Raw genomic sequence first — 15,258 nt, forward strand, 5'->3', positions numbered from 1 at the left:
TAAATTAAAGTTTTATGCTTTTAGTTGCATTTTATATTTTAATATTTTTGTTTTGTTTTTGTTCTTTTATGCTGTTTACTTTCAATGGTTCTCTTTTCTACTGGTCATCAGGAGATGCCACTTCACCATTGCATTTCTTTCTCCAATCTTTCACTAGTTTACGCAACTTCTTGTTAAACCGTCTCCTAATCTTGTTAAATTTCCATTCTTTATCCTCAATCAAGTATTGAGAATGCAACTTCAAGTCAGCCCTTTTCTTTTCCTTCAACACCTCAAATTTCTTCATGTAGGTCTCTTCTGCCTCCATTATCTTCTCATTCAACTTCTTGTTTAACTCATCAACTTGAATTTGTTGTGCTTCTGTCAGAGTGAATGTAAAGTGCTTACTCAATCCCTGTATTTCTCGTTTTTCTTTCTTTGCCACCACCTTTAAGCTTCTTCTCAGATCTGCAAGTTTTACATGCAACTCTTCTTCAAACTTTTTTCTTTCCTCTTCTGACTTGATTTGCTGTTGTATTTTCATTATGTTCTCCTGTTCTACTAATTTTCTTCTCAGTTCTTCCTTAAACATTTTCCTTTCTTCCATCATGTTAACTTGGTGATCTTCTTCTAAACTATCCACCATCTGCCAGATTATCTTACAACCCTCATCTAGCTTCACCAGGTGTTTAATAACAGTTTCTTTGAATTCTGTAAAGAACTAAGATCATGTATTAAAATTTTATACTGTTTCTTACCTTCTTTAAAGACCTGCATCTTCTGTTCTGATGCCTTTGCTTGATCTTCTAGTTTTACTTTCAGTTCTTGTTCAAATTTTTTCTGTTGTTCCATCATTTTAGCTTGATGTTCTTCCTCTAATGCATCAACTATCTTTTCAATTGTCTTAAACCTCTCATCTAATTCTATCACATGTTTGGTGACAGTTTCTTTGAAGTCTACATGTTATTAGCAATATGCACAACATACAATATCATTAAAGTTTCTCACCTTCATTAATAGGCTGCATCTGTCCCTCTGATTCATTGACTTGGTCTTCCTTCACAAAATCGATCATTGAATTGTACCCATCATCTCTTGGGCCAAATGATTGACCGACACATGTTTCTGATTCAACAATATCAGTAGTAGCAGTAACATCAACCTGTGTGTATGATTTGAAAATCAATGCCATATATGGAATGTAATTTCAACAGCATTATGTATGGGTGAAGAAACACAAGTGGAACTAGAGGTGCACTGATATGGAAATTTTCCAATATACCGATAACCAATATATTGGCTACAAAAATGACTGGTTCTGATACCAGTATATACCAATATCTGAACATATTGTACTTTGCGTGGGATGATCAAAGCGATGCCACGTATCATATTGTCCACACAGTACTGATCAACTGCATAACTGTACTGTATGAGTCATTTAGTACAGTTATGCAGCTAATTGGGCAAATACAGTACAGTTATGCACTTAATTGGGAAAATACAGCACACTTGGGCAAATACAGTACAGTTATGTGGAGAATTTAGTTACGTAAACAACACACTGCAAATCACTAAAACCAGCCAAACTAATCCTACGAGTTCGTTTTACGGCCAGGAATAGATTGTACTGATCGTCTGATCATGAAGCTTTTTAACACGACTCCACTAAGATAGCACGATTGATCACGTGCGTGACATTGTAAATCGCTAAAACTAGCCTATTAGTTCGTTCTACGACTAGAAATAGATTATATGAACACTTACTGATATCCTTATCACCAAAAATCGCAGCGGTTTGAGTACTAGAGAAAATTGCTCCGAGCCAGCATTGACCAGGAAGTACAATATAACACTTAAAGCACCGCCTTGCTTGTGTGTACGAAAAATACAGTACTCGGGGGGTGTCTCGAGGCAAATACAGCACTCGGCTTCGCCTCGTGCTGTATTGGCCTCTCGACACACACCCTCGTATTGTATTTCTGTACACACATGCGGCGGTGCTTTAACTCTAACAGAAAAGGTTGTCAGTATGGACACTACAACAAACATTTTAAAATATGTGGCAAAAAGTTTACTACTGAAAAGGTGGTCACTAAAAGCCTATGAAAAAGAATTGTGAAAAAAGTAGTGATAAAAAGGTGTGTAAAAAAAGAAAACAATGTGACCAACTCAGGAATTGAACCCTGGTCATCATGAGAACCTTTGAGACTCATGCTTTAACCATTGTGCTCTAAGTGGAACATTTGTTTTGATAAATTTTGGTAAGTCGTCACAGTCATGTGATTAAAAATAAAACTTAAAAAGGGTCTCAAATGAAAAAAGTCCAACACTTTTGAGGATCAAAACCCAAAGATCCCTTACTATAGTTCCATGACTATGTTACCTTACTACTAGCTACCCACCTCCCTTAATTTGTACCTACCAATAAGAACCTATTATATTAGCTAGTTAGAAGGTAAGTTTTTGGTGAGTTTGAGGCAAGCTAGGGTTAGAAAGTGAGGTGAAGCCGAGGTTTCTAAACCACAAAGCCTATACTTAGTCAACACTATAGTATCATTACTCCCAACTATGTTAACACATTACCTCATTGATGGAATCCACATTGCTGTCCTTATAGTCAGAGGAGTGACCTTCCAATTCATCAGTGATCCTGGAATCAAAAAAAAAAATTGTATTATGTTGCTGAGGCCAGCATATAATCACCAAGATATCACAAAAGTTTCAGTATTTCAATATTCATTTAGGGATTTCCAAGCTTTTCACTGTTCAAGTTTTGTCCAACATTTTGCTCCTTACTACTGTCTTCCTATTATTCCAAAAATTATTCCAGCAAATTTGACATATCCCTATACTGTCAAGGTATTACACAAACTGCTTGAGTTCATTTTTAATGTCTGTTTGATTATGTATTCATAAATTTATGGGGTGCCGCTTGTACCAAAATTGTACAAAAATGCCTTATTTATAAACTATAACCATACTTTATAAATCAATGCACTACTTTATAAATCATGAACATTTACTTTATAAATCATGTGCATGATTTATAAACCATATACCTGATTTATAAACCATATACCTGATTTATAAATCATTGACATACTTTATAAACTATAACATTGATTTATATAAATTATACATGTGATTTGTAAACTATAACACTTATTTGTAAAGTATAAACACTGATTTATAAATTATAATATTAATTTATATATCAATGTACTACTTTATAATTCATGTGTATAGTTTATAAATCATACACATGATTTATAAATCAATGTACCACTCTGCGTGGGCAGTTCAAAGGCACCGCCAGTGCTATAATTTGTATATTGCACTGCTGCAGACCGCAGCGAGTGCATTATAACTTATAACGCACTGGTTGTGGTTTTGTAGACCACAACGAGTGCATTATAAGTTATAATGCACCGACCGCAGTGCAATATACAGATATTGCACTGGCTGCGGTTTTGTGCAGCATAGCACAAGTGCCGGTGGCGAAAACCACTATGACACCTCACCTAATAGGTGGAAAGACACTTCACAGATCACTCGAATTCTTTTATAGCCTGACATGTAAAGGTCGATTGTGGGCCATAACGTCACCAATACATATAATGTTTACAAGCAGCCAATGGCGATCGAAAAAGCCAACGCGGGTGGCCACAACTCTAGTCTACATATATATAATCGTACTTATACACCTTACTAGTCTGGTGCCATCTTAGCCCAGATTAAACTGTAGTCCACTTCGACAATGACTCAATAAAACAAATATATTCTAAATAATACTAACCTTTACGTTCGATTGTGGGAACCAGTTTTGTCATGCCACCAGATTCGAGTTTAGCCAGTGTCAATAGTAAGAATTAGACTAGTATCGTTTAGTAGTTAGGTTTAGTTTACTGAAACCGTCTATTTAGCTGCTTTTTTTCGCTCGAGAGAATCACTATGGTGATTAGTCTGGTGCTTAGTCTATATGGTACACTGGCATGCTGAGCACTACATGATGAGAGTCGAACAGCGAATGCAGGTTAGTGATATAACCCATAGCGTACTAGCTTTCAATATCTCAGGTGGCTGCAGTACTACAGGGGGAACGTCATCGCAACGTCTGGCTTGGTTACCCACAATCGATGTTAGAAACCTGGCCTTTATAAGTGTTACAGCTGTCTTGTGGGACTCTCCCCACCTATTAGGTGAGTGGTACATAACAGTTATACAACGTGCACTCGTGCTCTGCCTGTATAAACGCACTTGCCTTTGGGCCTAACGGCCCTCAGGCTCGTGCGTTTATATCAGGCAGAGCACTCGTGGCCGTTGTATAACTATACAATAACATACTTTATGAACCATACATGCATAATTTATAAATCATCATTATGATTTATAAATTGCACATGTCAGATTAATAAATCATAAGTATATTTTACAAATCATCATCACGAGTGACTTAGTTTGGTTATTGTTGTATTTTATAAATCATTGTCGTACTTTATAAATTTAACACATACTTTACAAATCACATGTACAATTTACTTTTGTAAACTAATACTATGATATATAAATCAATAGTGTAATTTAGTAGCCATATGTTGTTGTTTAGTATCGATAGTTACTTATATGTGTATCAAATGTAAAGCATTTGTGGTATATGATCCAGCACAGGATTCAGCACACTTAGTACAGGCTTTGGCAGCTGTTGTGAGCACTTGCACTAATGAAAGCAACCCAGCAAAGTGGAGTATATCACCATTACCAATGCCCCTGCCAGTGGTTCCACCAACTATGCCACTGTTGTCACCAATTATGCTACTGTTGTCACTGGCTGGCTTGAGCCCAAATCCTACACCGTGTAAGAGTAGCCAGCAAGAGTGGCATAATTAGTGGAATTACTGGCAGGGGAGTTACCCACGACAATGACAGGAGCATTGGTAATGGTGATACTCCACTTTGCCGGGTTGCTCTCATTAGTGCAAGCACTCACAACAGCTGCCAAAGCTTGTACTAAGTTTGCTGAATCCTGTGCTGGATCACATGCCACAAATGCTTTCCATTTGATGCACATCTAAGCAATATTGATATGAATTCTAACTATCGATACTAAACAACAACATATGGCTACTAAATTACTAAATTACACTATTGATTTATATATCATAGTATTAGTTTATAAAAGTAAATTGTACATGTGATTTGTAAAGTATGTGTTAAATTTATAAAGTACGACAATGATTTATAAAATACAATAATAACCAAACTAAGTCACTCGTGATGATGATTTGTAAAATATACTTATGATTTATTAATCTACCATGCGCAATTTATAAATCATAATGATGATTTATAAATTATGCATGTATGGTTCATAAAGTATGTTATTGATTTATAAATCATGTGTATGATTTATAAACTATACACATGATTTATAAAGTAATACATTGATATATAAATTAATATTATAATTTATAAATCAGTGTTTATACTTTACAAATAAGTATTATAGTTTACAAATCACATGTATAATTTATATAAATCAATGTTATAGTTTATAAAGTATGTCAATGGTTTATAAATCAGGTATATGGTTTATAAATCATGCATATGATTTATAAAGTATATGTTCATGATTTATAAAGTAGTGCATTGATTTATAAAGTATGGTTATAGTTTATAAATAAGGCATTTTTGTACAATTTTGATACAAACGGCACCCCATATAAATTGGTCACAGAAAGACATTGCATTATTCAAAGGAATGATTTGAGTATCAGTTTACGGAAAAGCAAAAATCATATATAGTCATGCACACTTGACAGTATATAAAGAGATGTACAGTCTGAACAAAATTAAATGTATAGCTATACTGCAAATTTGCATTGTATATTTCCACAGTAGGAATGTGATGATCTAAAATACTGATTCAATACTTTGTTATGCCAAATATAACATGACTGAGAATTTTGTGTATGTTCTATTAGAGTAATTAGAAGGTTTAAATGCATGGAATAATTTATTTACTTATCTGAACATGATTACATACAGTACATACCATTTGTTATCATCATTCCCATAGTCTTCATTGATCACACCACCAGCTGTGTACAGAGATAACAAACACACTAACAGTATAGTCATTATCCTAATGATATTTACTACAGCCATCAGCTACATGCTAAGGTCTATTACAACCTGTACTTGTGTGAAAGGCTCTTTAATGCATTACAGAATGAGGTTATTAGGCCACTTTACTGTTAATTTGCTCCACCTTCATTGCTATGTCTCACCACCTAAATTTGGTCATTGTTATTAGTTTTCACCAGTATTTCATCATCTCAATGTTTAATGATTGTAAGGAGTTATAAATGAACTTGCTTACATAGCTAGGCAAAGAGAAAGGGAAAGCTAGTTGGGCTGAAGACCAGGTAAAAAGGACTTTAATTAAGGCCCTTTCGCTTCTAAGATAATGATATCAAAACACTCTAATAGAGCATTCAGCTAACTCTAATAAAACTGTCAGGTGCATGTAAGATTGTAATGAATAATGAGCCGCCCTCCCACATTGGTTTAGACTAAGGTTCTGATCTGAAACAAAAAATTACCAAAATAAGTGGTAACAAGCCGAGAAGCTACATGGAGAATAAACCATGGCTGTCGATTCCAGATCTGGTCAATTCACCATTTGTGACATATTAAGACACTACAAAGTATATAGTTGTTAGCAAATTAAACTCAAAATTAAACATCATTTCAAGTCCACAAATAAATTAATATTCTTGACCAGGAAGTACAAATGGGTAAAGCTCTTCTTTACTAAAAAATAAAATAGCTACTTGTGGCTGAGGTATTTGGATTCATACATCATCCCAACACTATGTTATTCTCAACCTTGTTCATTCACTCGAGACATTTTATAGTACCTTCTTCGTATCAAAGGTGGGTAACTAGAGCAGAGAAAACACCTAGAAGGGGCAGTGCTTTTTCCTGTACCTATTGGCCAAAGCAAGTTGATAGGACGGCCTATAGGGGTTATGTAGAAATATTCTAATAGAGCATTCAACTACTCAAATAGAAAACCCAGTTGAAACATACTTTTGCTCTGTTAATTCACACATGCATCGACACATAAAAAGTGCATGTATCTACTTCAAATGGCTTCATCTAGTTAAACCACCACTTATGGTCAACCCCCTAAACTAACAGTTACTGTACACAAAGAAATTTGAAGAATTCACACTTCATCGGATTTGATGAATTAAATCAAGAAATTGTAGATAAAACATGTACTTTTAAAGGTGCTAGCTTATGGCCATTTGACGAATTTAAATTAGACGAATTAAACTGATTCGTCAAAATTTTCTTACGTAAAAATTTCCTTGTGTTTGGTAGCTACTTCAACTTGTAAAATAGTTGACAAAAAAGTGGTGCTCACCAAACTCTCACAGATTTATACGCTTCTATTACTTTATTAAGGTACACATCAACTGAAATTTGAGAAAACTCAGGTGAATGGAAACACTGACTAGGGCTACTTACAGGAGAAGTGGCGAAGGAAAATATGAGACCAAGTTTGTGGAAACCAGCAGCTAACTGCTACTTGACAACGTCTATGCCAGTCATCTAAAGGCAAGCGCATTGACAGGACTTCAAAACTACAAGCACTGAAAGTGGACCCAGCAGCATGGAGAAGGTTACCAGTAGTAACGCAGTACTACAATAGCCTGGCTTGTGTTATGAAATGTGTTTTGAGTTTTTGTCAACAAGGCGGGCACCTTTAGCAAATCTGGTCACAATTACACCCCACACTGTATAACATGATTAATCCAAGATCATGATACCTTATCAGTAATCTTACCATTATACATGTCATCATCACCACCATCATCTGTTGTGGAGTTCATCCCATCATTCCCATGGTTATTGGCTGTACACATTTCACTATAGTAATACTCTTCAATTCCCACTTCTTCCAGTTTCTCTGAAATAGGTAACTCTATTATTGCTGGCAGCCTACAGACATCTCTCAAATTCATTCTGTAGTCAGTTTTAGGGCATGGGTTTGGGTTAGTTGCAGCAATGGCTGAATGCCAAGAATGAAGCTCTTCTTCATCTTTATGATAGAGAAATAAACAGCAGTAGTTAACACTTATCTCTCATCTTACCGTTACGATTATCATCATCATCATCACCTCCGTCATTGGTTGTGGAGTTTATCACATGATTATTGGCTGTACAGACTTCACTGCAGTATTCGTCAATTCCCACTTCCTCCAGTTTCTCTGTGACAGGTATCTCTATTATTGTTGGTAGTCTAGAGACATTCTTTAAATTCAATCTGTACTCAGTTTTAGGAAATGGGTTTGTCAAAGGTTTAGTTGCAGTAATGGCCAAATACCAAAATCGAAGTTCTTGTTCATCTTTATAAAAGAGGAAGTGAACATTAATAGCTAACAACTCAAATATGACATAATCTCACCTTTATCACTAGTACCAGTAATAGTATCATCATCAATGATATCATCTGATACTACTTTGTTAACAACAGATGTATCTTCATGATCAGTACAGGAAGTGACATGGACTTTGTGAAGGATTATTATAATACCTGTTGTGTACAACAGATTATGTTATTTTGAATATTACTGCATATGAAGCTTACCCCAAATCAAGATGCTGATGGCAAGCCAAAAAACGACAGTCAGTAGACAATAATAGTCCAGTAGTTGTTGACCTGTATACATGAAAATCAAGAGTATGATGTGTATAGTACAGTGGGACCTCCATTATCTGAACACCTGTGTGTCAGTTCAATCACAAAAGTGTTCAGGCAAGTGAATTAGTTAGAATAAATGAAGCCCATTCATTTATATACAGAGCTGTGTTCAACTACTCTAATAGAACATGCAGTCATCGCGTTCAGATAATCGAGGGTTCAAAGTCTGGACAATCGAGGTCCCGCTGTATTATATCTAGACCAAAATATCCTAACTGTGATAAAAGTGCAGATTTTAAAAGGTGGTACTGTATAAATCGATGGTAGCTAGCTGCCGGCTTAGCTATAGTTTCTATCAATTTACGATTTATAAGACATAAACATTGGTGTGCCAGTCAAAATTATGCACATCATCAACAAACCTCCTTCCATTAATTCCCAGTCGAGCTCACAGTAGCTGAGTAACTCCTATGAACAAACAACATCACGTATGTACAAATTATCTTCTCAAATTGACTTACGTAGTTCACCACAAGAGTTAAGTTTAGCAGCTATAACAGCATTCTTTATTAGTGAAATCACAATTAGTCGCTCTAATCACGCTCACAACTAAACGTGACTGGATATAAGTTTTACAAGCTATACAACCACAAAGATAATAAAACGTTCTTACAGAACACGCGCCATTCGAGTCTTTGGAAACGCTTTGTGACACGTGATGCGTTACTATGGTAATGACGTGTAAAACGTGTACGGACGCAAATCCAAGTGCGAGTTTAGGAAATTCGCAAACGAACTTTCTATGAAAGTACTCCTGGAAGAATTGTACAATTCGGCGGTAAGCCTTGTAATTGCTATTCCATGTACTGTCAGGTATTGTGTGAAGCCTTACAAAATTTTAAATCAGCTGTTCCTCCAGATAGTGTCTTGAGTGAAGGAGCTACTCGGTGTCCTAAGTTTTAACACAATCAAATGGTAGAGAGTTCCAGTCATTTAGATAATAGAACACTCCTTGCTGTTGCATAAAGCCGAGGGGTAGGTAACGACCTGAAATTTCGTAGATCATCTCTGTAAAGATGAAATATTGCCTGAAATTTGTGCAGTATGAAAGATGAAATTTGACGATCAAAAAGATGTAACAAAAATTTACGGAATCTAAAATTTACGGATTTACTAATTTTAAAATTACTAATTTTTACGGAGAAATTAGAACTAAAATTTGTCTTGAAAGATGAAATATGTGCAGTCATATTTCTGAAATATGGGCAGTCATCTTTGAAATTTCGTAGACGATTTTGGCTCGTTACCTACCCCTCGCATAAAGCAGAGAAATAATAGTGTACGTATGTTTGTTACCTAAGGTATGCTAACTAGACCTCATAATAATTTTACTAGCAGATATCTTGTCCAATTAAAGGGCCAGGAGCATGTTCAGTCAACATGAGCAATCTTAGTGGTGTGTCTACTATCAAGAGTGAATAATGGAGAGGTTCTCCATTATTCACTCTTGCTACTGTATAGGATATGAACAGCAATTATTCTGTATAGGATCTCAGTTGGAGTGATTTGGCCACTAGTCTTGTGTGGCCAGACCACTATTTTTCTCTATGTCATTGGGTAGGCAGAAAAAAGAAGTCTGATCTGGTTTGAATCCAATATCGTGACGTGGTTACATCACAAGTATGCAGTATTTATGGCCCCATGTGCTTAAACTCTACTGTAATAAAACTACCTTAGTACAACAATAACCAAAGACTCCGCTTACCTATGAATCAATAAAAGAACTTATAACTGATTCAGTCATCGGTAGATGCTGAAGCAGCCTTAGACATTGATTGATTTGCAAATGTGTGCCTGTGATTGAAAGACGTGAGCTACTACTATTTGAAAACGCATCACGTTTCTTTGGTTAACACTATCCAATTCAATTATCCATGTAGTGTCAAGACAAGTGTGGGATTCAAACCGGACCAGACCCTTTACCCAATGACAAAGAGAAAAAAGTGGTCTGGCCACGAGAGACTAATTTGGCCGCAATTGTAATAATCTAGGCCAACAATTTCAACTCTCCTCTAGTAGTGGTGTATGTACGTAGCACTTCATCTCTATGCAAGACCTATATAGTGTCTTTTGTCTTATGACTGTTTTTTATTCATGTTGGATGGGATCTTCCACGGTTTGAGTGTGAGAGGTGTGCATGTGTGTGTGTCTGTCTGTGTGTGTGTGTGTGTGTCTGTGTGTGTGTGTGTGCACGTGTGCAGATTAGGATAAGGGCCAGTGCTCCTTCCTCACCCTTTCAGGAGTGTTGCTCATCATACATAGCTAACGACATAATTCTTGCATGCAGCTAGGCTAACCATTGTAGTGTGGACCTTTAGTGATTTGAAAGTGTGTGGACCTTTTGTGATTTGAAAGTTCTAAGGGTATTAGCTAAGGGCTAAGGAGATTTTAAACAAAAACCCAAACACATGAGACAAGATTGATTAGGATAAGAACAGTCACAAACATGCATGAAATAAAATTGTCCGGGATTCAAACCAGGGACCTCCATATATATATATATATATATGTTCAAATCCTTTACTACTCTCTCACTGCTATAGCTGCTTATCTCACCTAAATTTCTAGTGTACTGGTATCTATCAATGGACATTCTATGTACATTGTGTGATTGGTATTATAGCCTGCCTATTTTCTTGTAGTACTCTAATAGAGCACTCAGTTTTTCTGAGCACACATGATCAAGAAGATACTCTAATAGAGCAGTCAGCTATTGTTTAATTTGTTGTCATGCCTACTGGCTAAACCACTTATGCAAACTGGTTTCTTTTTTAATGTGTCAATAAACTATCAAGGAATAAACCTTTAGTAATATAACAACATGAAAACCAGCCATACATGTATGCAACAAGCACCCATATGATGTGACATTCAACTATTAATAAATAATATTTCACAAATGTTACTTGAAATGGTAGACCCTCAGAATTACAATTCTGTAAAGCATTATTATTATTATTAAATCTAGTTCTTCTGCTTACCTATAAAATATAAAAAAGATACCTAATAATCCAAAACTGCCAAGCTGTGGAAAAGTTTGTGGCCTTCCAAAAATAGGCTAGTATGAATGTGATATCAAAGGTGATAGCCAAGAAATGACTTGTTATATCAATTAATTTATAATGTCACAGAGTAAGTGACATTATACAGCCATTTCTTGGCTACTACCTTTGATATCACATCTTTGGAGGCCATACCCTTTTCTATAGACAATTCTAAAGGGGGGGGGGGCTGAAAAATAAGTTTTGAAAAATCTTGGGGAAAGTTGCAGTATAAATTGGCATTGTTATTTTTAGCATTTTTCATGTTTTTAGCATGAATTTTTTGGCTGTTTTCAAGCCTTTAATTTGCAAAAATTCTTTAGCTTCTGGGGGTTCACCTCCAGACCCCTTTGAAATTTTACTTTATATTACAGCCATACAACAATAGTAATGCTGTGCCCTACTTGCCCCCTCCCCCCCCCTGTAGTTAAGGTCTAGAATCGCCACTGCCCTTTTCACAGCTTGGTTGTTTTGGATTAGATAGCCATGTAATGCATTATAGCTACCACAGAAGGTCTAGAGGTATGGGTAACTTTGTGCTTTAGCTAGACCTATGCTTATGCCCAAGTAGCATTCATTTCAGTATTAAACTAGCTGTATACACTGATTGCCTTTATGATTTGCATGTATTGATACATTGTAAATCAGAGTCAAAATTGCTGCCAAGGAAACCATTTTTTCCTTTGAGAGCATTCTTTTCAAACCCCGCTAGAAGGCTCATGCTTTGCATTTTGCAGTGTGCTTTTGTACGTTACAGTGGCATATGGGTTCTGTAGTTTTGATATAGAAACTGCCTTGAAATTTAGCTCAGTCGCAGTCTAGACTTTATTATTGCTTTATTGACTTTTTTTCATAGCAAACAACAATATGCTATTGTATTTCAGTAGCATACATGTAATTGCATTAACTAATACTTAACTTTATTAAACCTTTGGCAACATTCTACTGCCTCCCACTGCAATGAATACAATTGAATTACTTTAATAGAACAGTCTAGTACAAACTACTCTAATAAAGCAATCAAAGGTACAGGTTAGTCACAACTTTTGCCCTATAATTTATTTCACAGTTAAAGCATTGTATTATTAACAAAGAGCAGCCTAAAATTCAATCTCAGTGCTAAATTCTCACAATTTGTTTGCAAGCATATCCTTGGATGCCTTATTATTATATATTTTTCAGGAAAAATCCTAGATCCACCACTATGCAGCAGATTGACTTCTGTACCAGTGTGCCCCCTTTTCTTTAGCAAAATTTTCCCAGTGTGTGTGTGTGTGGGGGGGGGGGGGGGCACACATACATACATACACGTATTACATTAGGAGTGTTCAAATTATGAGCCTTGACAAACATTGAATACCTCATAGAGTGTACAAGTTACAAAACTTCTGCTACAATTAGGTGTAGTGTGTGTGCAAATATTCAGTATTAACTGTTAATTAGATCTTTAAAGTTTTGTAATGTTGTACAATTAGAGCCAAGGAAACGGGATTGGCAACACCCGTGTGCTCCCAAGTGTTAAGAATCTGTGTGGTGAAAATGTGTCTTCTGGTCTGGACAATCTCAAAGTATTTATAAAACATTATACAAGTACTAGTGTTGAGTGGGTTTTCTACCATCACATCAGTTTCTGATTTTTTGTCTTTTGTAATGTAGAGGTTACACCAAGTATAAAATAGTAATGAAATGTAATATAAGAATGTGGTGAAGAACCTTCAGATGTGTTTAGTCTTTCAACAAAATTATTGGTTTTGATTGATTGTTTTTTTATTATCAAGAGTTATCATATGCCAGATTATATGGTTTACACAATATTCGTCTTGGCAGCACATGAGAGGTGGATGTTTTCTGAACGTTACAAGTACGACTGAAATACCGTCACCGTGACATGAGTTTACTACCACGACAATGATGAAGCTCATACAAAGAAGGTGTATGGAAAGCGGCTATCCTTCCTGCATCACATGACACCCTCAAAGCTTGTGAGAAGGTAAGAATATTGTAACAATGTTGTGGACCTTAGTCTAACACCAACCAGAAGCTATATGTTACGTATAAGACAGTATCATGTTGTGTGGGATGAAAGTGGCATTAATGAATTACTTGAGCTGGTTGGTTTGAAAAATAACAGAGCTCGCAATAAGAAAGCAGTCAAGCAATACTAGTCATTACCATGATTTATTCTACAGAACTTGAATGTTGTTATTTTAGAATATGCTATGATGTATCCTTCATTAGAAATGATAGAGGATGCATTGCTAAGTGACTGCCAAAGACAAAGTCTAATTCACTAGTTGGTCGCTTAAAGTTCTATACTTCCTTTAACAAGCTGCTGAAACTTATCCCAGTACTACCAATGTTTCAATTTCAGTATGGTCAGTCGTCTAGTCTTCTTATGTGGGTGCTGGTAGCTACTTGTGGATTACCAGAATGTAAATTGCAATGTTCAGAGAGTTTTAACAGCTTGTCAGTTTTCCATCACTGATTCACTACATATATTTTGTGGTAATTAACCAACACTGTTCCACTTTTAAAAAGTACAGGACATATTTTGTAGATGGGCACTAGCATTGCATCATGGCTGGTTCGTATGCTTGTTATGTAGCCTAGGTTTATTTCGTTACACACAAATCTGAATTTTTGATGCTCGACTTTAACATGGTATATTGGAAATAAAACGTTCCCACTGTTGCATTTATATAGCTATAGCTATATCATGGGTAAGGAAGCGACAACTGTACTGCACCTGAAACAGTCAGACTTGGAGTGTTGTGGATGTATATTGCATGACATATGACATAAAATTTGTGGCTCTGTATTATGTGCATGCATGCACTTCATTCATGCAAGTTTCAAACTATTATGCTAGCTGCTTACGTATTAAATCAAACGGCGCCCGCTCTTTGTTAAAGCAATGGGGCGGGCGCTGCCTGCCTTGTGGTGAGTGGCAACGCAAAACTTAATGTAAGCATCAATGCATAACCCGCTGTCATCTAGCTTGTCCTGTTGTTTTAACTGGAACTACGTTCTTGACGAAACATGATGAACTTCAGGCGCCTAATCGCTCGCGCCTAATGGATTTGACAGTATCCGTCAGTAAACGGAGATGTCAGTAAACTCTTGAATGTGACCTACATGATGGGCACTTGAATGTATAGTTAAGGTTGTACCACTGTTAGATAATGGATGAGCCTAATCCGATGAACGGTCGACCGCCAAACAACGTCCCTCAGGGACCGGATCAACCAGCGTACACAATACCAGGGATTTTAAATTTTATCAAGCATGAATGGACACGTTTCGAGAAGGAGCGCGCAAACTGGGACGCGGAAAAGACCGAGTTACAAGTAAGATTCTCGAACACATTTCATCACAAGTGATTATTGTAGTCTGCCAAGTCGTGGTGGTATTCTAATTAATACCACCCGAAGGCAATTTTTAGATAACAGCGCTTTCTCGTTA

General features: G+C 36.2%; 2 protein-coding genes across 2 annotated transcripts in view; one reads left to right on the top strand and one right to left on the bottom strand.

Annotated features, from left to right (window-relative positions):
- Nucleotides 1–14,883, bottom strand: LOC136236979 (uncharacterized). The gene is made up of 12 exons (XM_066027213.1): nucleotides 14,674–14,883; nucleotides 11,662–11,736; nucleotides 9,118–9,163; nucleotides 8,642–8,713; nucleotides 8,459–8,587; nucleotides 8,145–8,399; nucleotides 7,838–8,092; nucleotides 6,035–6,080; nucleotides 2,566–2,632; nucleotides 988–1,141; nucleotides 738–935; nucleotides 1–690 (listed from the first exon to the last, which is right to left on the bottom strand). Exons 3-12 carry the CDS (start codon nucleotides 9,125–9,127, stop codon nucleotides 98–100), a joined length of 1,779 nt encoding a protein of 592 aa, XP_065883285.1. The 5' UTR covers nucleotides 9,128–9,163; nucleotides 11,662–11,736; nucleotides 14,674–14,883; the 3' UTR covers nucleotides 1–97.
- The window catches only part of LOC136236975 (striatin-like), a 15,158-nt gene continuing 14,765 nt past the window's right edge, over nucleotides 14,866–15,258 (top strand). The window contains exon 1 of the mRNA XM_066027212.1: nucleotides 14,866–15,143. Within this exon, the coding sequence (XP_065883284.1) occupies nucleotides 14,979–15,143 (165 nt within the window). The 5' untranslated portion in view covers nucleotides 14,866–14,978. The remainder of the gene's footprint in view (nucleotides 15,144–15,258) is intronic.

The sequence above is a fragment of the Dysidea avara genome, chromosome 10, assembly GCF_963678975.1.
Source record: "Dysidea avara chromosome 10, odDysAvar1.4, whole genome shotgun sequence".
Lineage (NCBI taxonomy): Eukaryota > Metazoa > Porifera > Demospongiae > Dictyoceratida > Dysideidae > Dysidea > Dysidea avara.